The 25,689-nt window shown below is 45.8% G+C and overlaps 1 protein-coding gene across 1 annotated transcript in view; it reads left to right on the top strand.

Moving 5' to 3' along the window:
- LSAMP (limbic system associated membrane protein) overlaps positions 1 to 25,689 on the top strand; it is a 1,673,925-nt gene that overhangs the window by 260,825 nt on the left and 1,387,411 nt on the right. Inside the window, exons 2-3 of the mRNA XM_029577931.1 lie at positions 20 to 106; positions 24,368 to 24,453. Coding sequence (XP_029433791.1) covers positions 24,447 to 24,453 — 7 coding nt within the window. The 5' untranslated portion in view covers positions 20 to 106; positions 24,368 to 24,446. The remainder of the gene's footprint in view (positions 1 to 19; positions 107 to 24,367; positions 24,454 to 25,689) is intronic.

Here is a 25,689-nt window from a genome sequence, read left to right as displayed (position 1 = left end):
TTCTTTCTCTTTTTTGCAGGTAAGTGAACATTCTTAGTGACTGGGTTCCTATTGTTTTAGAGTCTCTGTTTACCAAAGAGAAAGTCGAAGGGATTCACTGAAACAGGTACAAATTCGATCTTTGAGGATATTTCCCTTTGCTTGCATTTTGTTTTTTTTAATAATTCTGTTAATCTTGGAGGAAGGAATGTGCCCAGCTCTCCATTTTAACAGCTGAACAGGCACCTAATTCCTTAGAAAAAATGCCGTTATATCTGAATTTCTATGCGCTTTGCTCATCAGTGGAGGGGGGTGAACCTGTGAAACTGAATTTCCCAGAAAATAGAGCACCCTGCAGCCTAATCATATAGTGCCCAATTCTGATAATATTCCAATTTTGTTGTTTGTGGTATAAAGCCAATTGTATAAAGGGTGTCTATCTAATTAATTGAACTTATTGATCACAAGAAATTTCAGGACATAACAAAGTGCTCAAAAAGCAGATTTGAAAATTGGTTTGGAATGAATGCCAGTGCAGTAGTGCCAGAGATTCAGGATCTGCGTTTGCATCCCTCAGATTGAGCTAGAGATGTGTTCCAAAGTGGATACGTTTGGACTTGGAATAGTTAAAGCAAGAGAAGGTAGCTAATTGCTTGCAATTTGAACCATCTGTACTGGCCCTCTAATTGTTTAAATTGCATTGACACAGACAGATAAACCTTCTCTCCCCCCCCCCCCCCCCCCTTAAAGCTATGCCTTAAATCTACTCCTGATTGCTGTCTAGTTTAGGAATGGCAGGCTTTGGGGATGAGAGTTTGTGAAGAACCATCTTGTAAGGGAGTGGTGCCAGTCCCCCTAATTAACCTGTGCGAGACCAGGCTAGAGACCTGGTTCAACTTAATTCCCATAGAGGGAGATTCTGCTGGACAGAATAAGAGGCAGAGCACCCTGGAGAAGGAGCTCCTGAACCCTCTCTGGTAAGCCAGTGTTGTGGCAGTACACTGGTGGAAGATAGGCAGACTGCTCTTGTTTGTTTTGCTAAATACTGTTTTGCTACATACTGTAATAAAGGGGACACTCCATGAAGTTAGCATGGGGCACATTTAAAACTAATCGGAGAAAGTTCTTTTTTACTCAACGCACAATTAAACTCTGGAATTTGTTGCCAGAGAATGTGGTTCGTGCAGTTAGTATAGCTATGTTTAAAAAAGGATTGGATAAGTTCTTGGAGGAGAAGTCCATTACCTGCTATTAAGTTCACTTAGAGAATAGCCACTGCCATTGGCAGTGGTTACATGGAATAGACTTGGTTTTTGGGTACTTGCCAGGTTCTTATGGCCTGGATTGGCCTCTGTTGGAAGCGGGATGCTGGGCTTGATGGACCCTTGGTCTGACCCAGTATGGCATTTTCTTATGTTCTTTTCTTATGCATGAAGGAGGCTAGAGTTGCTGTGGTTTCTGCCTCCAGCCTATGAAGACTGGCTCGGCTATCCTACTACGCACCTACAAACAAAACATAAAAATCTTCCACGGCCCAGTTCCACAAGGAATATTTTCCTATTCCATTCCTTGTGGTACTGGCTTGAAAATGACAAGTGTTCTTTTCAAATAGCTTAGTCCCAGATCTCTTAGTGACTTGTCACTGGCACTTTAACTTGAGCCCTTTCCATCAATAGCAGTGGGGAAACGGTGTGAGCCTAGCATGCTCCTCAAAGCCAATACCAGTGAGCAGCCACACTGTGCCGTCACGTTCTTCAACCTTTCAGGCGTTTATGAGCAGTGGTGCACCTTTGGTGGTGGGGGAGGGGGGAACCTTTCCTCATGGTATGTAATAGTATTAAAATAACCACAAAAATTCAGTGTGGGGTCTCTGCATGCTAGAAGAAGGGTGGGGCCGTGGTAGAGTCTGTGAGCAGGCTCCGGCTCAGTGGCCTCGCACTAAATTTATCGTTTTTACTTTCAGTAATACTGTCTACATAACAGTCAGTGTGTGGGGGGGGGGGCAGAGTGTGTGAGGTGGGGGGCTGTCGGCAAGTGTCAGCTTGTGCCTATTGGGTAATGTAGCACCTTTAGGAGGCAGTTTTGAAAACAACACAGGTATTTGTTAAGTCCATGCATACTTTTAACCTGTGGACTTCGCGTCAGTTCTTAAAGCAGAAAGTACATATGTACTTAATCTTTGAAAATTGCCCAGGAAAAAAAAGTACCCACACAGATTTCTACCTCCTTTTTCTGTGTATGTTCTTTCCCTTCCAAATAACATGCGTAGGTTTTTCAAAATGTTCAGCTAGTTGTGTTGTGGTGTTCCGGCCCCATATAACGTGGCTGCTCGGTGGAGGTACACATGTGCTTTTATCAGACAGCTGATTTATGTGGGTAAATAGTTGTTGAAAATTTTCATTATCAGAGGGGATTCAGGATTGAAGAATGTTAAAATAAACCAACCTCCAGGAGCCCATGATCTTACAATTTTTTTAATTGTTTTTTAATTTTTTTTTTCCATCTGTTTGCCTGTTTGTAAGTGGCTTCTGAGTGTCACTGCCATACAGCGTCTTGTGAGCCTTTTCAGAAGTGCAAGTCATGGCCCACTGCAAGAAGAAGAGCTTACATTTTTTTTGTGGCCAGTGCTGTGCCTGTGTTGCATCTGCAGCCGTTGCATGGGCAGCTGTCTTCTCTATTCAGTAACTGCAATGCTGTGGATGTGGCACACACTACTGGTGTTACTCCGTGGCATTACTGTGACAGAGTTCTCAGACAGCTCGGTTCAACTTCTGTTCCACTGCATTCTGCAACTCTCACTCTCTGTAGCCCTAAGCCAAGCACCCTGCATTAAATAGAATGGAATGAAATTTAGCCGAAACAGGCTAAGTGTTTTTCTGACCTTCTGGAATTGTTTGTCCACCCTAAGATAAAGCTGTTCAGCTGAAGTTTATCAAAGCAAATGTCCTCCTTATCGTGATGTCTCCCCTACTGTCTAGTTTTACTGCATTTACAGTAGTTAAAAATGTAAAATCTACCTTTATGTCCCAGGCAGCATACCAAACATCCAGTTTATCTTTCTTATCAACATCTTACCTCCTTGGCCTCCGCTATATATTAGATGCTTGATTTAGTTTAATGGTTTAGTTTTAGTCATCTCTTGCATAAAAGATGAGAATATTTTAGCAGTTCCATTTTCTCTTAGTGCTTTGGTTGCAAATGTGCTGAGAACTGTTCCCCCCCAGCAGTGGAAGCCAGATGAAGGCATGCCTCGTAAACGACAACAGAGTCTGGCCTTGGAGTTTTCACAGTATTAAGCTGCGTTTTGTCCCACAAAAACATTCATCCTTCTTAACAATGCCTCTCTAATGTAGATCTTGCTGTCAGAAGATCGACGGCAGTGTAGTTATCCGGTGTCTCTACAAAAGCGCCCGGCTGTGGATTCCGGAGTGTTACAAGGATATCTGATTTTCCGTAAATATATAGTTTCTAAACTGCTTCATTCTGTAATGAGGCACTATTTCACAGTGACTTTAAATTCAATAGAAATGGAATGAATACAAATTGGCTATATATTGTACTGCACCTTGGCATAGATATGAATATCCGTGCTAATGTGATTATAGCTGGCTGTTCCACCGCTGCATTAATAATGAAATTGTGCTTTGTGGTATTATTTACTTCTCCTGTCCAATGGAGTCTTTCTGTCGAGAACCCCTGCATGCCTGGATAAAACTCTTACCCTGTCAAGGGATGCATTTTATCAGGGAAGTGCAGGTTTCTTCAATTTGTGTTTGAAAAGCATGAGAAATATGTAATGTGGACACTGCGATGAACAAAGAGCTTACATCGAAATGCCTTGCGGGCTGGTTTTAGTTTTTTTCCTTTTATCTTGGAATTACTGTGTTATTTATTAATTTCTTGCAATTGTAATTCGAGAAAAGCCTACACACTGGATGTGGAACTGAACCAGTGGTACATCACAGCCTCACATGAAGAAATCTTATATCTGTTAGACAGGACTGGCTGAAGGTTATCTCCATCATAAGCAATTCAAATATTTGCTGACCCATCATCCCTCCAACTATTCCCCTTCATTTGCTCTGTGCCCTCCCATCAATTTCTTATCTGCTCGGAAAGTCTTTCTTAGTCACATCACTGCAGTGGGTGAACCAAGCCTGGCCATTAGACAGCAGCCGCCCTTGTGAGCATGGGGGACAGCGAGCCAGTGGAACGCACAGGTGTCATGGTAGCCAACCCCTCCCCTGAGGTGCATGTTCCCTGCCCAGACAGGAAGCCTCTGGTTGTAGGGGAAAGTGCCACCATGCAGTCTGTGAGCCTGTAGCACTTACAGACGAGTCCTATTGCCTAGTACTCAGTCTGAGGGTGACTTGGTATAGTGATAACACTTCAAGGAAGATTTGCTGGGCAGGTGGAATTGGGGGGACTACTGCAGGTAGCAATGTGGTGAAGGAACATTTGGGTGGATGCTGGCCCTCTAGCATCAACTCTACTCTTGGGCTTCCCCTCTAGTACTAGACCTGGCAATCATAAAGAGAGCTGCACTTTAAATGTACTTTCTTGGTGTCAGAGTGGGAAGGAAGAGTAGGGTTGTGGCAGCTCTGATAGCTCTGGTCTTGAGGCCTGGATACCTGGACCACAGACAGAGCCAGCTAAAGCATTCAGGTGGGTGCCACCCCCCGCCCTGCTGCTGACTATTCCTTAGGCAGTTGTCTATTTACCTTGAGCCTTGAACTGGCCTTTCTATTAGGAACGGATGAGCTGGTTTAATCAGAGCCATCTCCACATCAGGAAAGGGTGGGGATGGTGGAGGTTGTGATTGTGGTGGTGGGAGGAGGGTCCCCTGAGTCATAGTTGACTCTGATCTTATACAACTCTGACTGAACCAAAACCTGTCTAACTTGCCACAATCTGTGCTGATTACCATTTTGACCTAAAGCCAGAACTATCATCACTGTGATTTGGATACTTGAAGATCTGCATATTGTAAGATTACTGCAGAGATCTGTAGGTTGGTAGAAGAGCTCCATAAACTGCAATAAATCTTCTGGTTTGCACCCAAAATCTGAGTACATAGGCATGGAAACTTCAAACCATTGGCCAAAAAGGTACAAAGTGAAGCTAGGTGGGCACATTTGAGTGGGACCTGTACATCTCAGCAAGGATACTGTGATCCATCTCAAGTCCAGTCAGCCTGGGAGTGTCCCCTTTCAGATATATTTCAGATGTTCTGCACTTACCTGAGCAAACAGCTTTCAAAGGGGGAGGAAGCAAAGAAACAATTTTGGTTTGTGGTGCTGTTTGCATGCTAGCAGTGTTGTCCAGTAAATATGTATTGCTGCAGTAGTAGTTAGAGATGTGCAAAGCCCGAAGCTTTCGGCCCGCCATGGGAAATTTTGTATTTCCTGTGGTTTGGGCCTTTGTAATTTGGGGGACTCGAATTTCCGGTTAGTGCACGCTAACCCGAAAACCAAATTTTCTTGAAATTTCGAGTTCCCCGAACCAGGATGAATTAGAAAATTACATTGAAATTGCCTAATTTGTCCTAAACAATTGTACATCCCTAGTAGTAGTGAGAGATCTATTGTAATTCCCTTCATGGACGTTTATAATTGAATATGAATATCTATTCAAAGTCCCAACATATAAAAGAACCTTTTTAGCCAAGAATAGTAGCTTAGAATAGAAATGCATTGCATGGTTGTATGTATAGATCTTGTTAGCTTGCATTGTGGATCCTTTTAGAGCCCAGCTAACTAACAGGTCTATCCTGTAAAGTGCGGCCACGTTTACCCTGCTCCTAAGCCGCGTTTTACTCACTTTCCGGCCGCGTTATCCCTTCCTGCGATCCCGAATCCACTTTAACCTACTCCTACCGCGTCCTAAAATCCCCGGCCAACCCCTTCCGCATGCGGCATGGATATTGCATGCAAACGAGCGAATTAGCTATTCCCTAGCATCCCGTAACCAGCGCCCCGATTATCACTATCTTTCCCTGCCATTTTGTCGCGCGTTTAACCTGCTAACTTACCGCCTACCCTGACCCTGTGGTAGAGGCAGGGGTAAGGGTAGGTGGCAAGCTTTCCCCCAGCCCTCACTCACCTGCCCCGGCCGCGATCTTGGGTGCCGGTCTCCGGGGCAGCCCCAGTCCTCTCCCTCCTCTCGAAGCAAAAAAAAGCAAAAAAAACAAAAGCAAAAAGTAAGTCGCTTTGCCGCTGTCACTTCTCCCCTCTTCCCGGAGCAGGGTGCGAAAAGCAGCCTTGCTCCGGGAGGAGGGGAGACTGACAGCGGCGAAGCAAAAAAAAAAAAAAAAGCGAAAAAAACCAAAAGCAAAAGCAAAAAGTAAGTCGCTTCGCCGCTTCACGGCGAAGCATCCCCGATCGGACTTCTCCTGCCTAAACTTACTTTTTTTGCAGCCGTCCGGCCATCTGAAGAAGGTATCGTGGCTCCCCTCTGCCTCCCGGGGAAGATGGATGCCAGCACGGGGGAAAGCGGCTCCTGTGCATTCAATTGGCTGCTCAAGACGTGACGTCACGACGTTTGGCGTCACGGCATGTGACGTCTCGTCTTGAACAGCCAATTGAATGCACAGGGGCCGCTTTCCCCCGTGCTGGCATCCATCTTCCCCGGGAGGCAGAGGGGAGCCACGATACCTTCTTCAGATGGCCGGACGGCTGCAAAAAAAGTAAGTTTAGGCAGGAGAAGTCCGATCGGGGATGCTTCGCCGTGAAGCAACTTACTTTTTGCTTTTGCTTTTGGTTTTTTTCGCTTTTTTTTTTTTTTGCTTCGCCGCTGTCAGTCTCCCCTCCTCCCGGAGCAAGGCTGCTTTTCGCGCCCTGCTGAGGGGAGGGGGGATTGGCAGTCCCGACTTCCTGGTATCTGTCATTTCAAATGACATTTGAAATGACAGATACCAGCGTGGCGTGAAGCGTTAGGCCCGCGCACCCAGGATACTGTATAGGCGCTCTATCCAGTAAAATGGGTTGCGCGGGCCTAAGGCTTCACGGGCCCTTCTTAGACGCGGTTTACATTTACATAAAATTAGTGTTCAGGATCGAGCGGTAGGTGTGCTGCACTGTGCGTGCGGCAACCGCTGGTGCCGCAGGCACTAACGCAGCTCTTCCTACCGCTCGGTACTGGATAGACCTGTAAGTATGGCCACAGTGCTGCATATGTCTAGTAGTACTATGGAAATGATAAATAATCATAGAGTAGTTTTTGCCATTGCTTGATGACTGGTACTCCCTTTCCCAACAGGAGTTCTTAACGCTGCTTCGGCAGTATCCCCAGCCGTGAATGGCTTGGGGAAACAAAGACCTAATCTGGGAATCAAACCCCATATGGCAGTATGCAGCCACTGCCACCGAACCACCAGGCTGGCCCCACAAACATCTGTTTCTTACTTGAAGATTCCATGGATCTTCTCACCAGTATAGTCGCATAAATCCCCACAGTGGTGCCCAGGCTCCAAGAGCACTGTGCATCCACACCACCTTATTTGTCTAATTTAGTATGTGCTCTGCCTTTCTCCGAGATGAATATTTTCCATCTTGTCCTATTAGCCTTAATGTTGTCTTTGAGATCATAAAAGCTTGATATGAGCAATTCCACAATAATATCCGTGAACGAGAAATGTGTTATTAGGAGTCCAGAGGCTTTAATTTACCGAGACAGGATTTCAGAGCATGCCAGCTCTCTTCATGTTGTGTTAGTACAGTTCAGAAGACAGTACCCTCCTATGCCTGTTCCTGGGATTCCCTGGAGGATCTCACTGTAGGAGATGATGCCGCCGCCCTCCATGTTCAAATTTGGTTCCTCTCTTTGAAATTATAATGGAGAGAGGAAAGTAGGACAAAATGGAGGATTAGAACTTTTATTCACAGAAAGTGTGGTGAATGCATGGAATGCCCTCCTGCAGCAGGTGGCAAAAGCTAAAATACTAATAGTAATAGAATTCATGGGCTAAGCACAGAGAATCCTTAGTTGTCAAATATTGAAGAGAGAGTGGAAGCCCGACCTTGTGACACTGCAGGTCATGAGGTAGCCCGATTTGGTACCAACAGGCTACAACTTCCCAAGAGACTGACTGGGTTAGTGCACTGTTGCTACAGGAAATCTGTCAAGTGGCTACTTGGAATTCATTGCACACTTTCAACAAACTGCAAATGGGACATTCTTGGGTCCCCAGTTTAAGGGAACTTGGGTACACCCCAAGAGTCTGGACTGATCTGGGCTATGAACAGGAAAAGAAAATTGGTTCTTACCTGATAATTTTCATTCCTGGAATACCACAGATCAGTCCAGAGCCCCACCCATTTAAGAAAGTCCGCTTATATTATTAGAATAGTAAGGTTAGAATATCATGGTACAGAGTTGCTTGTTGGGTTCAGTGGTGTTTTATTTCATGTTCCTGGTGGTTCCAGGCACAGAGTTATGAGTTAGGGTCTGCCTTCCTCCTGCTCGTTGAGGGGGGTTGGGGGTCTCAGTTACTACTTTAGTTACTCTCATCTCGGCTTGGTTACAAGTCATACTGAGGGACTGCAGGTGGCACACTAGGTTAAGTAGCAGTGTCAGTAAAGCTTTTCTTCTCTGTCTCCATCTGTTGGCAGGGAGGCAAAACCTTTTTCTGGTCTTTTTTCTGCCATTATCTACTGTAGGGGTGGCCAGTTCCAGTCTTCAAGAGCCACAGACATGACTGGTTTACATGATATCCACAATGAATATGCATGAGAGAGATCCGCATACAGTGGGGCGGTGCATTCAAATCTATCTCATGCATACTTGTTGTACATATCCTGAAAACCAGGCCTGTTTGTCCTCTTAAGGACCAGAATTGGCCACTCCTGCTCTATTGTGTTAACATGAGCCTTAGTTACTAAGGCTCTTTTTTTTTCATGCTCTGTGTCTATAGGAAAAAAAAAAGCTTAGTAAATCATGTCCTATGCTACTATATTAGCAGAGCTGAAAGAACCTCACTGGCAGTATAGGTCAGGATGGTGGAACACTGATGGTATGTGTGTGCTGTGTGTTAGGGGTGCCCCTTGGCTCCATGACATAAGGAGCAGGCTAATCCAGTCCATGTTTTTACCCTATTGCACACAGGGACTTGTAGATCTGATTGTCCCAGGTTAATCAATGGGATGATGTGGTAGGATAAAACCCAGGGCTGGATTAGCCTGTTCCTTATGTCATGGAGCCAGGTGGCAACCCTGGTGTTTGTGCCTGTGTGCATTAGTGGGGGAAGCAGTTAGGCCCGGGGATGCTACATTGAATCAGGATTGAGATGATAGCTGCGAAGGGCAGAGATGGACTCACCGTGCTGCTGTGGGTCAGGATGGGAGGTGCCTTAGCAACAATTGCGAGAAGGAGCCCCCAAACACTTATGGCTCGGCTGTAACCTGTGCTGTGTCTTTCCACCTTTCTTTCTGTTTGGATGTGGCCAAATATAAAATAATCACAAAGGCAGGAGTAAGAAAAGATTGCATTTAAAATGTTGGCCTGAGGGGATTTGCTGTCCTGCCTCTTCCCCCGCCTCCCTCCTCCCCATCCCCCCCCCCCCCCCAGCCCTCTTGCATTCACAGCATCAGCTCCAAAGCTTGGAAATCAGAATTGCAAAACAAGGGGAAAAGCGCAGAAGTGTGGCAAGTGCCAGTAGCCAGCGGCAAGGGGCCAACTGCATTTTCATTCATAATCCAATGAAGCGGAAAATGGAGAGCAGAGGGGGGATTGGAGGAGGCTGTGACAGTTCCATCATGTCACACGTGTGCCTGGTACATTGCACATAGGGCCCATACCTCTACACTCCCCCCCCCCCCCCCTCCCGATGGCACAAATTAACCAGCAAGACATTAGAGGCAGCAGAAACTGTCTTAACTTATTATGGTATATCAAGACCATAGATTTCACTTATTCTCATCGTAATGCCGTTCCACTTAAGAGCACCTCGCTCTCAGTACCCCCCCCCCCCCCCCCCCCCCCCAGGCAGATGACTGTTTATGGAATCAGTGTAACTTGTTCTGGGAACACTAATCTTCCTAGCACTTTTATTTAAGCAGGAGGAGGGCACTGCAGTTTCCTCTGGCTCCATTGGGGCTTCTAGCACAGTCAGGACTGGCCCCTTGCTATGGTTATGGCGCCACGTGCCCCTTCGTTTGTGGCTAGTCAATGCTCCCCTGGCTGAGAGGCGCACATAATAGTTCCCTTCAGAGCCCCACACTAGTATGCTCTTAACTAGCCTGCCATTGCCCCAAGGCCTGTGAACGCTGGCTCCCTTGTTGTACCTGCCGAATTCCTTAATCTAACCTGGGTTTCCCATCTAGGAATATTCTTTAAAATCTTCTTCTAAGCGTGTTCCTACAGAAGTCATCTACTTTAGCACCAGGTCACGTGCTGCCTAGGGTTCTGGTGATGACAAGCTTCTTCTGTCTCCAAATCACTCCCACACACATTTAATGCCCTCCATAAAATACCAGACTTGTGATTTGCAGAACACTGTTTTCTTTTTACTCCCTCTTGCCCCTGCAGTTTTTCTCCCGAATGATTCATTTCTCATTGGTACCTGAGTCCCACAGTATTTACTCAGGGCACACTTCTGCTGTCCTGCAGGCTCCTAACCTGCACGGAGCTGTCATCAAGGATGAAACTGGTCAGACCTGAAGGGACTTATAGTTGTTTTCTGCTGCTTTGTTCTCCATGTCTCATAGCTAGTATATGATTGAGCTGGGGTTCATGCAGGGTCACCCTTGGGAGGAGGGGGAACAAGAAGGGTGAGTGCCCCAGGCCTTGTGCTGTGGCAGGGGGCCCTGCCCTGTGCATCTGATGTCTCTTCGTCAGCTGGCAGGGCAGTTGCTGCAGAGGCCCGCGCATGGTGAAGACGTCCGGTATGGGTCAGGAGGGTGAGGCACAATGGCAGACTGTTCAGTCTCAAGGGATCCTCTTCTTCAGTCTGGGAGGAGATCCCCCTTGCCCAGTTCTTCAAGGTTAGAGGGGGAACCTCTCAGCTGTTCATTCTTAGGAGGTGGGGAAGCCTGTGCCGGTTGATTTGCCCCAGGCCCCGCACTCCCTTAAGGTCAGCCCTGGGTTTGTGGATCCGTTGCACATGTCAAGATGTACAGTTGTTCCCAAAGCATCTCTTCATCTGTTTGACTCAAAATGTCAGCTAAAGTGAAATGTGCTCTGCAGATGTGATTTCAGGGTGGGAAAGTTTGGAACAGCCAGGATCTGAAAGCATTGCCAGGGCAGTCCTTGATCAGACCTATCAGCTTTGATGGAGCTACAACGCAGCCACCTACTCTTTAATAGGAAATATCTCATTAAAATATTCTCCATAATTTTGGTGTATTCTTCTAAGTGCAGTGCACTCTGCTACCTTCCAGTCCCCTGCTGCAGAAATAATCAGGAAGCTGCCCTGGGGCTCAGGCTTAGAAAAGGTTGTGGCACCAATGGAAAGGGAGAGAGTTTTGGCGTGCATGCTGCTTTCCAAATATAAAGGTATACAGTGCTCCATTACAGCACTATATACCCATTTCATCCTACATGACATTTGACTGGATATATTAAAATACCTCTATACCCACTTTTTTTTTCCTGCATTATCCACCAGCCTCTAAGAACTCTTCCTGTAGGTGGCTTGAGTGCAGGAGACAGTATCCTTCATTATTTCTAAAGCAGATCCCTGGGTGTTTTCTTGCTGAATCTACATGCCTTCATAGGTCTGGGGGTATTTCCTGTGGTTGATTCTCTGATGTACTGTCATTGACTTCCTGCTCAGGCGTGTTTGCAGATGAATGTTTTCTTTTTCATGCTGTCTTTGCATTTTGGCTCACTGAGCCAGCATGTGATATGTACCCTGGGACCGCATAGCAGGATTTCTTAACTGAAGGTTGGCAAAGTGATATTTGGTAGCCTGCCACAGCCTAGATTTTTCCTTCTTCTGAAAAGCTCTGACTTAGCTTACCATATGGACTTTTATTGGCACAGATGTTCATGTGTGCAAAACCTTACTGCACCTGCGGGAAGTTGGGTGACAGTTCCTACTTGACCCAGGTCAAACAGGACAAAACCGTTACATGGCTCACATGCGGGTGTCACAGAATTGTTCTTTATCATCCCCAGCTATCTGGCCTCTTGGGCTGTAGCGGCCTCATTTACAGACCTTATACGTATTCCTTACATCATGCGTTTGACACATTCTGATCACAGCACCTGCATCCTCTAGCTGGTTATGTTGTGACATCTCGCCTATTCTTCATTTCACGGACCCTCTTACACATCAATAAAGTCTCATACTGGAGTGTCTCGCTTTTGTCTCTGGTCTTATAAAATGCATCAGAGTCCCAGTCATATCCCTCACTATTCCTCCCAAATGCTACAATGGAGGCTTCATGCATTCCATTTATTAGTACTGGTTCATTGCCATGGGGACTTGTTCCTGGAGGAAAGACAGTGGGAGATCTGGTGGACACATGTAATTATCAGTGGAGAACTCTTTGGAACAGAATGAAACTCGGTGAAGAGAAGTCAAGAGCTCTCAGAGGATTATGTAAGAGCATAAGAAATGCAATGCCTGGTCACATCAATGTCCATCAAATCCAGCATCCTGTCTCTAACAGTGGCCAGTCCAGCTCATAAGTACTCCATAGATACCAAAAAGATGATCTATTTCTTGTTACTCATCCCCAGGGATAGCAAACGCTTCCTTCAGTCTACCTGGCTAATGATGTTGATGGACTTCTCCTCCAGTAATTTGTCCTAACCTTTCTTAAACCCCGCTATGCTAGCTGCTTTGACCACATCCTCTGGCAACAGATTCCACAGCTTGATTGTGCACTGAGTGAAAAAGTACTTTCTACGATTTTTTTTAAATCTATTGATTGTTAGTTTCATGGCGAGTGAAAGGGTTTCACTCCCCTCATGAACTTCTGTCATGTCCTCCGCTCGGCTGTCTTTTTTTTTTTTCAAATTGAAGGACTATAACCTGCATAGCCTCTCATCATAGGGGGGCCGTTCCATCTTTATCATTTTGTTGCCTCCTTCTGCATCTTTTCTAGTTCCGCTATATGCGTTTTGAGATGGGAGTGACCAGAACTGCACGAATGTCTGTATAAAAAAGTTGTGAAATAAAAATAAAATAAATATGTGGTTGCACTATAATCGATACAGAGGCAATGGATTTTTTCTGTTGTATTCTCCATTCCTTTTCACATCATTCTTAATATTCTATTTTTTTTTTTGACTGCTACCGCACACTGATCTGAGGATTTCAATGGATTGCCCACGATGACACCAAGGTCCTTTTCCTTGGTAATGATTCCCAGTACAGAACCCTGCATCATGTACTTATAGTTGGGATTGTTTTCCCTATGTGCATCACTTTGCTCTTTCCCACATTAAATGTAATCTACCAGTCAGATTTCCAGTCTGCTGTTTCAAAGGTACTTCTGCAGTTCCTTGCAATCTGCTTTTTTTTTTTTTTTTTTTTTTTTAAACTGTGAATAATTTTGTGTCATCTGCAAATCTTATATCCTCACTCATTGTTCCATTTTAAGTTCATTTATGAATTTAACAGCCCAGGTCCTAGTATTGATCCCTATGACCTTGCTCCATTTTGAAAACTGACCATTTAGTCTTACTCTTTGTTTCCTTAACCAGTTACTATCTACAATAGGGCACTGCATCCTATCCCATGACCTTTTTAATTTCCTGAGGAGACTTTCATAGGAGACATTGTCAAATACCTCCAAAAAATCTAAATACACTATATCAATCGGCTCACCTTTATCTTCATGTTTATTTACACCTTCATAAACTTAAAAAATTGATAAGATAAGACTTACCTTTGCTAGAACTATGTTGACTCTTCCCCATTAAGCCATGTCTGTCTATTTAGCCAGTGATTTAGTTTTTAAAAATGGCTTCTAGCATCAGGCTGAGTGTGATAGGACTTCTTTCTTTGCCAGTTTTGGAAAAGCCACAATGTGGAAAATATGGAATGAGTTACCACAGGTGGCCACATATGGGGGGATAAGCTACATTATATCATATTGACTACCCACTCCTAGAAATTTGGTGATGGTCATTCATGGTGAAGTGGTAATTTCTTTTAAAGCTGTTGCATGCTGTTTGGGAATTAATTTCTTGGAAATGAAAAAACGGTTGTCAGAGTAATGTTTGTAGCTTCAGGATGCTCACTGATATGGAAAGCTTGTTAGGGGCCATGCCAAAACAAGACATCATGTGTTCTGTAACTGTTGTTTTGCTTATATAACTATTCATGGGGCTACTTGATTGACTGCAGTGTTGAAATATACATGAAATATAACTCTTATTGAACACACATTTAATTGTTTTGGTTGTATTCAAAATTGATGTTATTGATGTATAGTTTTTCACTGCGTTCAGTTGATAGCATTATGACATAACTTGAGATTGATCAACATTATTTTTATGTTTTCTTACAGTATGATGATCTGTTTTACAGGCTATCACACATAACAGATGTGGCTTTCAGCACTCTTCTATAAAACGAGCCGTGTTCAGTGTGTAAAGTCCAAAACCAAAGCATGCATGACCTCTAAACATTGATCGATGCTCATACTAAACGCACAAAATGGTACATCAGCAATGTGAAAGGGCACAGAGTTGAAAATATACATTTTGTGCTATGCAGTCTGAAGTGTGATTTAGGATTCAGGGAACCATAAACATTGGAACAGATTAACGTCTAAAGATGTTGTGGGACTTGTTTGAAAGAAAATTTCATTACAAGACCATTTTTAAAAAGATCATTGTCTTTAGCGAAGACATCTGTATAGCTGGGAAAAAAAAAACCAGAATGGAAGCTGCGTAGGTAGCCATGTTGGAATTAGTAGCCATTTTGGATTTTCAGTCCACAGTGGTGGTGTCTACATATCAACATTTCATGAGTACCATATTACCTATGTTCATACTTGTTTCAAAAGGCGTTGCTTCCTGCCTTATTTTGTCAGAACTGCCTCTCAACTATGATTGGTGAGAGTCATGAAGCAGAAACTTTCAAATAGTTTAAATATGAATATCTATTCAAGAAGGAGCTGAAATAAAAGGTATATCCTAATGATTTAGTATATTTTAAATGTTTTGTGTACAAAAAACAACAGCAATATTGCTTTAAAATCTTCTACAAACTGTTCCCAGTGTGAAAAAAAAGCCTGGTTATTTATCTTCTCCCTAAGCTCTGAGGCAATAGCTACAGCCTTGAAGAAAACATCGATTTGCAACAGTTCTTTAGGGGAATAAGTAAAGTAAATTGCAGTAACTCTCGGTGTTTCATCATTTCTCAGTTCTTCCTCCTCTTCACATTTCCAGCAGAAGAATGCTATTAAAAATCAAGAGCCAGAGAATCAAGCCAGGCATACGCAGCCTGAGAGAGCAAGAAAAAGCAGTACAAAAACTGGTCATGGTGTATGTTTGGAAGAAGGAGACCTTGTCTAGTTTTCTGAAGTACATCTTTTTTAAGTTTTAGTGCTTAAAAATGAGAGATTGGCTTGATAAAGAAGTGATGGATTACATACTGATGGATCTGCTTAGGGATTGCTGATTTTTGCTAGATAGTGGATGAGTTAAAGAGTAATGGGTCAGGTTAAGTTTTCAGATCTTGGCATATTTTTTGGGGGTTTTTTGTTTTTTTTTGTAAAGTGCTGCAGGTTTATTGATTCAGATATGGGAGGAGGAAGCCTGGTTGGACTGAAACGGCTGGGAATTCATACTTCAGCACTGGAGACTGAGCAGCAGAGTTCTCTATTGTGTGGGCAGACTTCTCAGGCCAGCCCCTCTGTTTACAGCTGCAGTGATCTCTTCTTAGGGCCAAAAACGCCATGGGGCTTCGCGAAACTCTGAACAACTCATAAAAGCTCAAAAGCTTTCACACAGCATTTTGGGTTTCAGCTGAATGTGAGTTGTGTAAACAACCATGAAATCATTGTGATGTACCAGTGGTGAAAACTGTGGCATGCTAAATTAGAAGTTTGTAGTATAAACACAATGGCCAACTTTTCAGGCCGATGCAATATCTGCACTGGAAAAATGGGCGCTCATGTTCGAGCGCCTGCTTTCCTAATGCGTGCCCATCCAGCTCTTCCAGGTGCATAATGCAGTAGTCTGAGATGCTGTGTTAAAAAGGAGGTGCTAGGGGATAATGTACATCCCTAACACCTACTCTGCATCAGACACCCAGGAGAAGTGGCTGTACGCGGGTTAGGAAAACAGATGCTTATAAAATTGAGCGTCCGTTTCCTTAAAATGACTGCTGTTGAGACATTTAAAAAAAATTTTTTTTTCACACTGCTTATTTCTGTGGTTCCTCTGACTTAATATCGCCACAATATTAAGCCTGAAGAACCAAAGAAAAGCAGTATTTTCTGCTTTTCTGATAAACATTTGGTGCTCCTCAAGACTTAACACCAGCTCTGGGTCTGGCATTAAGTTTTGAAGTTTAAAATGTGAGAGTCGAGCGCACACTTATTTTTTACATAAGTGGGTACTAGCTAATAGCCTCATCAACATGGCATTTGCATGTGATTAGCACTATTAGCTATGCCCTGGTTTGGATGTGCTGATCACCTTATTGCATCAGGGGTTATGGACGCACATCTAAAGCACATGTCCAGTTGTGGGTTAACCTGTGCGCTAGTCTGAATGTATGGTATTGCATCGGCTTGTTTCCCAACATATGAGAATTTGAAAAGAATTTTCTCACAGGACAAGCAGGATGGTTGTCCTCACAAATGGGTGACATCGAGGATGGAGCCCACCACGGAAAACTTCTGTCAAAGTTTAAACAGAACTTTGACTGGCCCCTACTGGGCATGCCCAGCAAGGCACTGACCCTGCAGCCAGCAGGGGTCTCCCTTCAGTCTTCTTTTTTCCGCGCAGCAGTTGCCACGCGGTGAAAGGAGCTCTCTAACCACGTTCCTGACAGGAATTCGGTATTTTTCTATCCGAAGAAAATTTGCCCCTCAGGGGTCTCCCTTCGACAAATTTTTGTCACTTTCGCGGAAACCGGTAAGTTTTTTCCCTTTTTTAATCGGCGGCCGTCGATTTTGGCCCTTGAGGCCTGTGGGAACTTACTGAGCCCGCGCCTAAATTTGGCCTTAAGCCATGGCGACGGGGTTCCGTCGATGTCCGGATTGTACCCGGACTATGTCCATCACTGACCCCCATAGGGTTTGTGTTTTATGTTTGGGTAGTGAGCATGATGTCCTGACTTGCACCAAATGTGCCTTAATGACACCTAAGGGTCGCAAGGCCAGGATGGAGAAGATGGGGCTCCTCTTCCATGCACCCACCCCAACGCCATCGATAGCATCGACGTCATCGGAACCGGCACCGTCGAAGTTGCACCACCATCGCCAACCCGCCGGTGACCGTCCACCATCGATGACTTCTCGGCCGTCGACTCCTGTCCCCTCCCCGGATGACCGAGGAGATCGGAAGGATAAGCATCGCCATCGACGGCACAAGTCTCGGCCCGTCGAGGATCCGCAACCATCGACCTCTGAACAGGCCGAGCCACCGAAGAAAAAGCCTCGGTCGGACCTGGCACCGTCCACGTCTCGTTCGCAGGCACCGAGGAAACCCTCACCCTCCCGGGGTGCGGGGGCCGTGATCCCACCGGTTACGGTGGTCCCTCCGGCCCTGCCTCAGCCTCCCTCTCCCGTCGAGCCGGGTATGCTTACCCCTGGTCTCCGGGCAGAACTGGACCGGCTGGTCCAGGAGGCCATCGAGAATGCGATGCGAAGATTCCAGCCTCCACCGGCACCGCCTCCGGCACCGATTCCGGCACCGCCTCAGGCACCGACCTCAGCACCGACTCTGCCACCGAGGATGGAACCGACCACCGAGCCTATAGTGGAAGCGTTGGCACCGATACTAAATCGTATGGAGGCACTTATGCGCGCCCTTCCATCGGTGATTTCATTAGCACCGACTACACCATCATCTCCGGAAGGACATTCATCGACAGGAGAAACACCGTTCCGGATTCCTCCGTCCGGTGTCGTTCCATCGGTGCCTTCACATACCTTTCCACCGATTTATCCTTCGGCTCCATCGATTCCAAGATCGGCACCGATTCCATCGGTGGCCCCGAAGCCCTCGATGCCGTTCACTGTTCCGCTTGCAGCACCGGTTCCATCGATGCCTTTGGATCCTCTACCAGGTCCTTCAGGACAGCAAACCTTACATGATCCTTATGATACCTGGGGTGATGATTCATCTTCAGATACAGATTTACCATCCCCACCATCTCCTACAGAGAGTAGAAAACGATCTCCTCCTGAAGATCTCTCCTTTATAAATTTTGTAAAGGAGATGTCAGAAGTTGTGCCTTTTCAGCTGCAATCTGAGACCGATGACAGGCACCAAATGATGGAGCTGCTCCAATTTCTGGATGCCCCCAAGATCATCGCTTCCATCCCCATTCACCAAGTATTTCTGGATCTTTTAAAGAAAAACTGGGAATCACCTTCATCTGTGTCACCAGTCAATAAAAAAGCTGACTCAACCTACCTCGTTCAGTCAGCACCAGGATTTCAGAAGTCTCAACTGGATCATCGCTCTGTTGTAGTTGAGTCTGCGCAAAAGAAAGCCAAGCGTTTAAAGCCACACTCTTCCACTCCCCCTATCAAGGACAACCAATTTCTTGATAGTGTGGGAAGGAAAGTGTATCATGGGGCTATGTTGATATCTCGTATAGCTTCATACCAACTTTATATGACTCAGTACAACAGAGCTATCCTTAAACAAATGCAGGACTACGCTGACACCTTACCGGACCAATACCAGCCACAGCTTCAAGCCCTCCTTCACAAAGGATTTGAAGCTGGGAAGCACGAGATCCGAACGGCCTACGATATCTTCGATGCTTCCACGAAAGTCTCAGCTACTGCCATCTCAGCCAGACGTTGGGCTTGGTTAAAATCATCCAACCTTCGCCCAGAGGTTCAGGATCGTCTAGCCGATTTACCCTGCTTAGGGGATAATCTGTTCGGAGAACAGATTCAACAAATTGTGGCGGAATTGAAGGATCACCACGAGACGTTGAAACAACTTTCGTCTGTTCCATCTGAGGTATCCTCCAAACCACCACCTAAGAAGGACTCCAAAAAGTCATTCTTTCGGCCACGTCGTTATTACCCTCCGTCGACTAGGCCTCGTCCGGCTCGATCCTCCACCAGACCTCAGCCACGCCAACCTCGGAAACAAAGACCTGCTGTAGCCCCACCCCCCGGGCCTGCGGCAGGCCTTTGACTTCCCGACTCGGAGCACATGCCATATCCCACTCCCCCACATCCCTGTAGGGGGTCGTCTGTGCCACTTTCTACAGCATTGGATACGGATTACCTCAGACCAGTGGGTGCTGGCGATTATCGCACAGGGTTACCACCTCAATTTCATAACTCTTCCGGCAGACTCCCCGCCGCTTCAAGCGTGGAGTCTATCCAGCCATTTGGCTCAATTACAACAGGAAGTATCTCTTCTTCTGCAATCAAATGCTATAGAACTCGTTCCTCCCTCTCAACGAGGCAAGGGATTCTATTCCAGATACTTCCTAATTCCAAAGAAATCAGGAGGGCTACGTCCAATTTTAGACCTTCGAGCCCTCAACAAGTACCTTCAAAAAGAAAAATTCAAGATGGTAACCCTGGGCACGTTACTCCCTCTGCTGCAGAAAGGGGATTGGCTATGCTCCCTCGACCTCAAGGAAGCTTATACCCATATTGCGATAACACAATCCCATCGCAAATATCTGCGGTTTCTCGTAGGCCGCGACCATTATCAATACCGAGTACTGCCTTTCGGTCTGGCATCTGCTCCACGGGTCTTCACCAAATGCCTCGTAGTTGTAGCAGCATTCCTCAGGAAGGAAGGTGTCCACGTATACCCCTATCTGGACGACTGGCTGATCAGGGCCTCCACCCCTCAGATTGCCCGGTCCTCCCTACAATTGACAATCAACACACTCCTTTCCTTAGGGTTTCTTGTCAATTACGAGAAATCTTGCTTCGTCCCATCTCAAACCTTATCTTTCATTGGGGCAGACTTGGACACCTTACAGGCAAAGGCCTACCTTCCGCTACAACGGGTCCAAACTCTCATGTCCCTAGCTCACCAGCTCCAGTCTCAAGACACTGCCACAGCTCGCCAATTCCTAGTTCTCCTAGGACACATGGCATCCTCGGTTCAAGTCACTCCCATGACCAGACTAGCCATGAGGGTAACACAATGGACTCTACGACAACAATGGATTCAAGCTTTTCAGCCTCTGTCCTCCATAATCACAGTCACACAAGCGCTACGCCTATCCTTAACTTGGTGGACGACTCAGGTCAACCTCCTTCAGGGCTTACCCTTTCTTCCACCGGATCCGCAAGTTATCCTAACCACCGACGCTTCCCACATCGGTTGGGGGGCCCATGTGGACAATTTTCAAACCCAAGGGTTATGGTCCAACGAGGAAGCCGAACACCAGATCAATTTCCTGGAACTTCGAGCAATCCGCTATGCGCTCCGCACTTTCAAAGATCATCTCTTTCATCAGATAATCTTAATCCAGACGGACAACCAAGTGGCCATGTGGTACATAAACAAGCAGGGAGGCACAGGCTCCTTCCTTCTGTGTCAGGAAGCTGCGCAGATCTGGGCGGAAGCCCTCTCCCACTCTATGTACCTCAGGGCCACTTACCTGCCGGGAGTAGACAATGTATTGGCAGACCGGCTGAGCCGTGTCTTCCGACCGCACGAGTGGTCACTCGATCCTCTGGTAGCGACCTCTCTGTTTCACAAGTGGGGTTCTCCCCGCATAGACCTCTTTGCGTCCCCTCAGAACCACAAAGTGGACGATTACTGCTCTCTCATTCGGAGCCAGAACTCTCGGCCGAGGGATGCATTCTCCCTCAAGTGGACAACCGGTCTGCTCTATGCATTCCCTCCACTTCCTCTTGTGTCAAAGACTCTCGTGAAGCTACGCCAGGACGGAGGAACCATGATCCTGATAGCACCTTACTGGCCACGCCAAGTATGGTTTCCAATACTCCAGGATCTCTCCATCCGCAGGCACATTCCTCTGGGAAAGGACCCGCATCTGCTCACTCAAAACGACGGATGCCTCCTCCATCCCAACCTCCAAGCCTTGTCCCTGACGGCATGGATGTTGAAAGGTTAGTCCTTCAGCCTTTCAACCTTTCAGATTCCGTTTCTCGAGTCCTGATAGCTTCACGAAAGCCTTCCACAAGAAAGTCTTACTCATACAAATGGAAAAGGTACACATCATGGTGCACTTCTCAGTCCCTTGATCCCCTTTCCTGTCCAATTTCCAAATTCTTGGACTATTTATGGCATCTCTCTGAATCAGGTCTTAAAACCTCTTCCATTAGGATGCATGTCAGTGCGGTAGCCGCCTTCCATAAAGGTGTACAGGGTGTCCCTATTTCAGTACAACCCCTAGTAACACGTTTTCTTAAAGGCTTGCTCCATCTGAAGCCACCCTTACGGCCTCCGGCCCCATCCTGGGACCTTAATCTGGTTCTTGGTCGTCTAATGAAACCTCCTTTCGAACCTCTGCACTCCTGTGAGTTAAAGTATCTCACATGGAAAGTGTTATTCCTTTTGGCTATCACTTCAGCTCGCAGGGTTAGTGAATTACAGGCCCTAGTTACCTATCCGCCTTACACTAAACTCCTGCAGGACCGGGCGGTACTCCGCACTCACCCTAAATTTTTACCTAAGGTAGTTTCTGAGTTTCATATCAATCAATCCATCATACTACCTATCTTTTTTCCCAGGCCCCACTCCAACTCTGGAGAACAGACCCTGCATACCCTAGACTGTAAACGAGCTCTAGCCTTTTACCTAGACCGTACAGTTTCTCACAGGAAGAGCACTCAATTATTCGTCTCTTTCCATCCTAACAAGTTAGGACAACCTGTGGGTAAGCAGGCTCTTTCCTCCTGGTTGGCGGACTGCATTTCTTTCTGCTATGAGCAGGCTGGCATTCCTTTCCAAGACCGTGTCAAAGCACACTCTGTGAGGGCCATGGCTACGTCAGTGGCACACCTTCGATCGGTGCCGCTTCCTGACATCTGCAGGGCTGCAACCTGGAGTTCTCTCCATACCTTTGCAGCCCACTATTGTTTGGACAAAGCTGGAAGACAGGACTCCATCTTCGGCCAATCTGTCTTGCGTAACCTTTTTCCAACCTGATGTACCAACACCCTTCCACCTTCCCGGTAGGGTGCGGATGCCCTTTCCCAAATTCCACCCCACTTGTACTGCCTGTTGCACGTCGTTGGGTGCATTTGGTGCAAGTCAGGACATCCTCAGCTCGGTACTCACCCATTTGTGAGGACAACCATCCTGCTTGTCCTGTGAGAAAGCAAATGTTGCTTACCTGATGTAACAGGTGTTCTCACAGGACAGCAGGATGTTAGTCCTCACGAAACCCGCCCGCCACCCCGCGGTGTTGGGTTCGTTTTGTTTTTACTTTCTAGGCACTGCCTGTAGCTTTGAAAATCAGACTGAAGGGAGACCCCTGCTGGCTGCAGGGTCAGTGCCTTGCTGGGCATGCCCAGTAGGGGCCAGTCAAAGTTCTGTTTAAACTTTGACAGAAGTTTTCCGTGGTGGGCTCCATCCTCGATGTCACCCATTTGTGAGGACTAACATCCTGCTGTCCTGTGAGAACACCTGTTACATCAGGTAAGCAACATTTGCTATATAAAAGGGCTCTGTGTCTGTCCATCCATGCAGTAGCAAAATAACTTTAAAGAAAGGACAAAAAGTCATCACATTTGGTTTGATGGAAGAAAATGTGAATATGTTGGACAAATTTAAAAATAGAAACATCAGGTCAGTATTTTCTGACACTCAGCCCTCCTTAAAAAAAACAAACAAAAAAAACCCCCCCAAACAAACCATTGCTTTACTACAAGAGGCATCTACTCCATGCCCACAATCCTCCATACAGACATGGCTCCTCTCCAGAAGCCCTTTACACTCTCTCACACACATACTCACAATTTCTCACAAATATGTTTTCAGACACACGCACACACATTTTCTCTCACTCTCTCACTCACACACACACACTCTCTCTCTCTCTCTCTCTCTCTCTCTCACACACACACTCTCTCACACACCCCTGAGATTTATCACTGTATGTGTTTTGTCATCCTCTTTAATTTGTCTTTCTGACATATGAATTTGCAGCAGAATTGTTTGTGGTAACTGAGCAAATGGGGATACTGCATCAGTTTTGTCCCTGTTTACCTGTCTTGCTCTGGGCCAAGCTGTAGGAAGAGGGGATATTTGCAATTGGAACTCTCTCCAACATTCTGCTGCCTCTATCGGCTTCCCATAAATACAGCAGTCCCACCTAAATCCTCACACAGGCACACATGCATACATATACAGGCACATACACACACACCCCTTTGATTTTTCATTGCTCGTGCATGTGTCTCCACTTGTCCATATTTAATTCCCTCTTCCTTAACTTTACAAATAGAGAGAAAAATTGTATTTAGCACTGGGGAACACATCCTTTCTTGATTGATTTCTATAGTTTGCTTTTACACCAGAATGGTTTGTGGTAAATATGCAAATTTTTAGATTAATGTATGCAAATACAACTGATGACTATTCATTATGGATATGCTAAAATTCAGATTGTAGGCCTCAAGGGCTAAAAGTGAATAGCCCTGATTTAGACTCAGGTCTTTGAAGAAGGAAGGTCATTATACTTGACAGTCAAAGAAAACAATTCATGTCTTGCAAATGTAAATCCAAATTTCATAGGTTCAAACCCAGCATGATACATTCAGTGTTTCGTCCCTCTGAGGTAGATGACATGGAGACCAATTCTAATGTCAGTAAAAATAATTGTGAATTCAATTTGAAAACACAGCTATGTAATTGCAGCATTGTTACTCTGCATTCAATGTCTGTTATGGCCACAGCAGACACAAGCTAGAGGGCATAAAACAGATCTTCATGTGCTGCCAGAGAGCTTCACATGTCCCTTCTAATGGGAGCCAAAAGCCACCTCTGGTAGCTGAGAAATTTTGCGATACCCTGACCAGCTTGCTATCATTAGATACAATATTGCTGCACGTAAAGTTACCCTGGGACCCAAGACAACTCTGAAAGGCCAGCACAGTTTTGTTTTTGTTCCATTCCATTTTTGGGCTTACTGGCCTGTTTTTTGTTGTTTTTGCATAGAAAAATAGGAATTATGTGTCCATAGATGGAATGGGGCAAAAACTGAACTGGGTCAGCATGTCAAGGTTGATCTGGGTCAGGTAGGTGCCCCTCACTGTCTTTCACCATATTCTCAAATCTATATTGTTAATTGCAGCTTTGATGGCGAAAGCGGTACAGTCTGCCTCAAAAGAACTTGAGACTGACAAGATCTCATTGAAAAGGTAACTGGATTCATGCAAGGTCAGTTGAAGCCAGGAGACTGTTAATTTCTATGCAAGAGAATCTCTGCTGTTCTGGTCATCCGCATCCTCGCTATCCTGCAAATGTAGCTCAATACAAATGTGCAACTCGCTCTTATTTTCAGTACCAGGAGTCCTTTCCCCCATGGCTCTTCTAATGTACTTGAAACCTCGCAGTGTCCCAGCACCCAGTAACAGCAACATCCTCTGTAATTACAGCTCTCACATTGCTTTGTAAATTCACTCTCCAGCACCTTCTCTTTCCAATTTCTCAGCTCTCGCACAACTCCAAAGCTCTAAAAGTCTTTTTTTTAAATTCCATTTTCTTCTTCTCAAATGTTCTTTCCCTGCTAGGTATTTTATTGGGTGATTCTCCACCAAAGTCTTTCTTAAGATGTTCCAGATGTTCCAATATATAGTGTGAATTAAATTGCAGGGGGTGGGGGGGAGAGATCTGTCAGGGGGAACTTCCTAACTGTGAAGATAAGGGTAATGGAGATTTAAAGCAGTGCGGAGCTGTAGAAGACGCATTGGTCCTGGAGGAAACTGGACTCTTTGAAATCTGTGATGGTTTTATTGCACCATCCTAAGTATTACCCAAAGATGATGATATGCAATGTTTTGAGCACCACACAGGTTCTTTTATGAAAGGTGGAGATTTTGAACAGTAGGCACTTGGACTACTGCAGCCTCTTCCTCATGGGTCCAGGTTTAGGCCTAGGGCAGGTAAGTTGTCTCCACTTCTCCCGCATACCTGGGAACTCACTATTAATGTTTTACTGCTCCAGCCCCTCCTTTCAGGCAGCGTGCAACACAAGGCAAATGTTTTCTGCTCTGATGGGTCTCCTCCAGTTTCACTTCCTCCCCTCCATTTGCCAAAAGGCAGCATGTGGATTGAATTTTGGGGGGGGGGGGAGAGGGGGACTGGAGCCAGACACAGCTCAACCTGCAGCTGTCTGTGATCCCAGGGCTTGGGATTCAGGCAAGGGCAGAATGGGATAGGAGAAAGGAGACAACCCAGAGCACAAGCCAGGGATTTACAGGGGGGGGGGGGGGTAGGAGAGGAAGAACACTGGAGTCAGAGGATGGGGGAGACTGCTGGGGTCAGTCCTGAAGAGGGAAAGCAAAGAGAGAGTGTAACTGAGCGTTAATTAGTTGGATGGGAAGTAAAGGGAAAGATAATACATATTCCCCCTGCCTACCCTGCTAATCAACAGCAATCACAGGGTGACAACTC

The sequence above is a fragment of the Rhinatrema bivittatum genome, chromosome 15 (genome assembly GCF_901001135.1).
Source record: "Rhinatrema bivittatum chromosome 15, aRhiBiv1.1, whole genome shotgun sequence".
Taxonomy (NCBI): domain Eukaryota; kingdom Metazoa; phylum Chordata; class Amphibia; order Gymnophiona; family Rhinatrematidae; genus Rhinatrema; species Rhinatrema bivittatum.
Note: the sequence above shows the minus strand (reverse complement) of the source record. Positions and strands in the feature narration are given on the sequence as shown.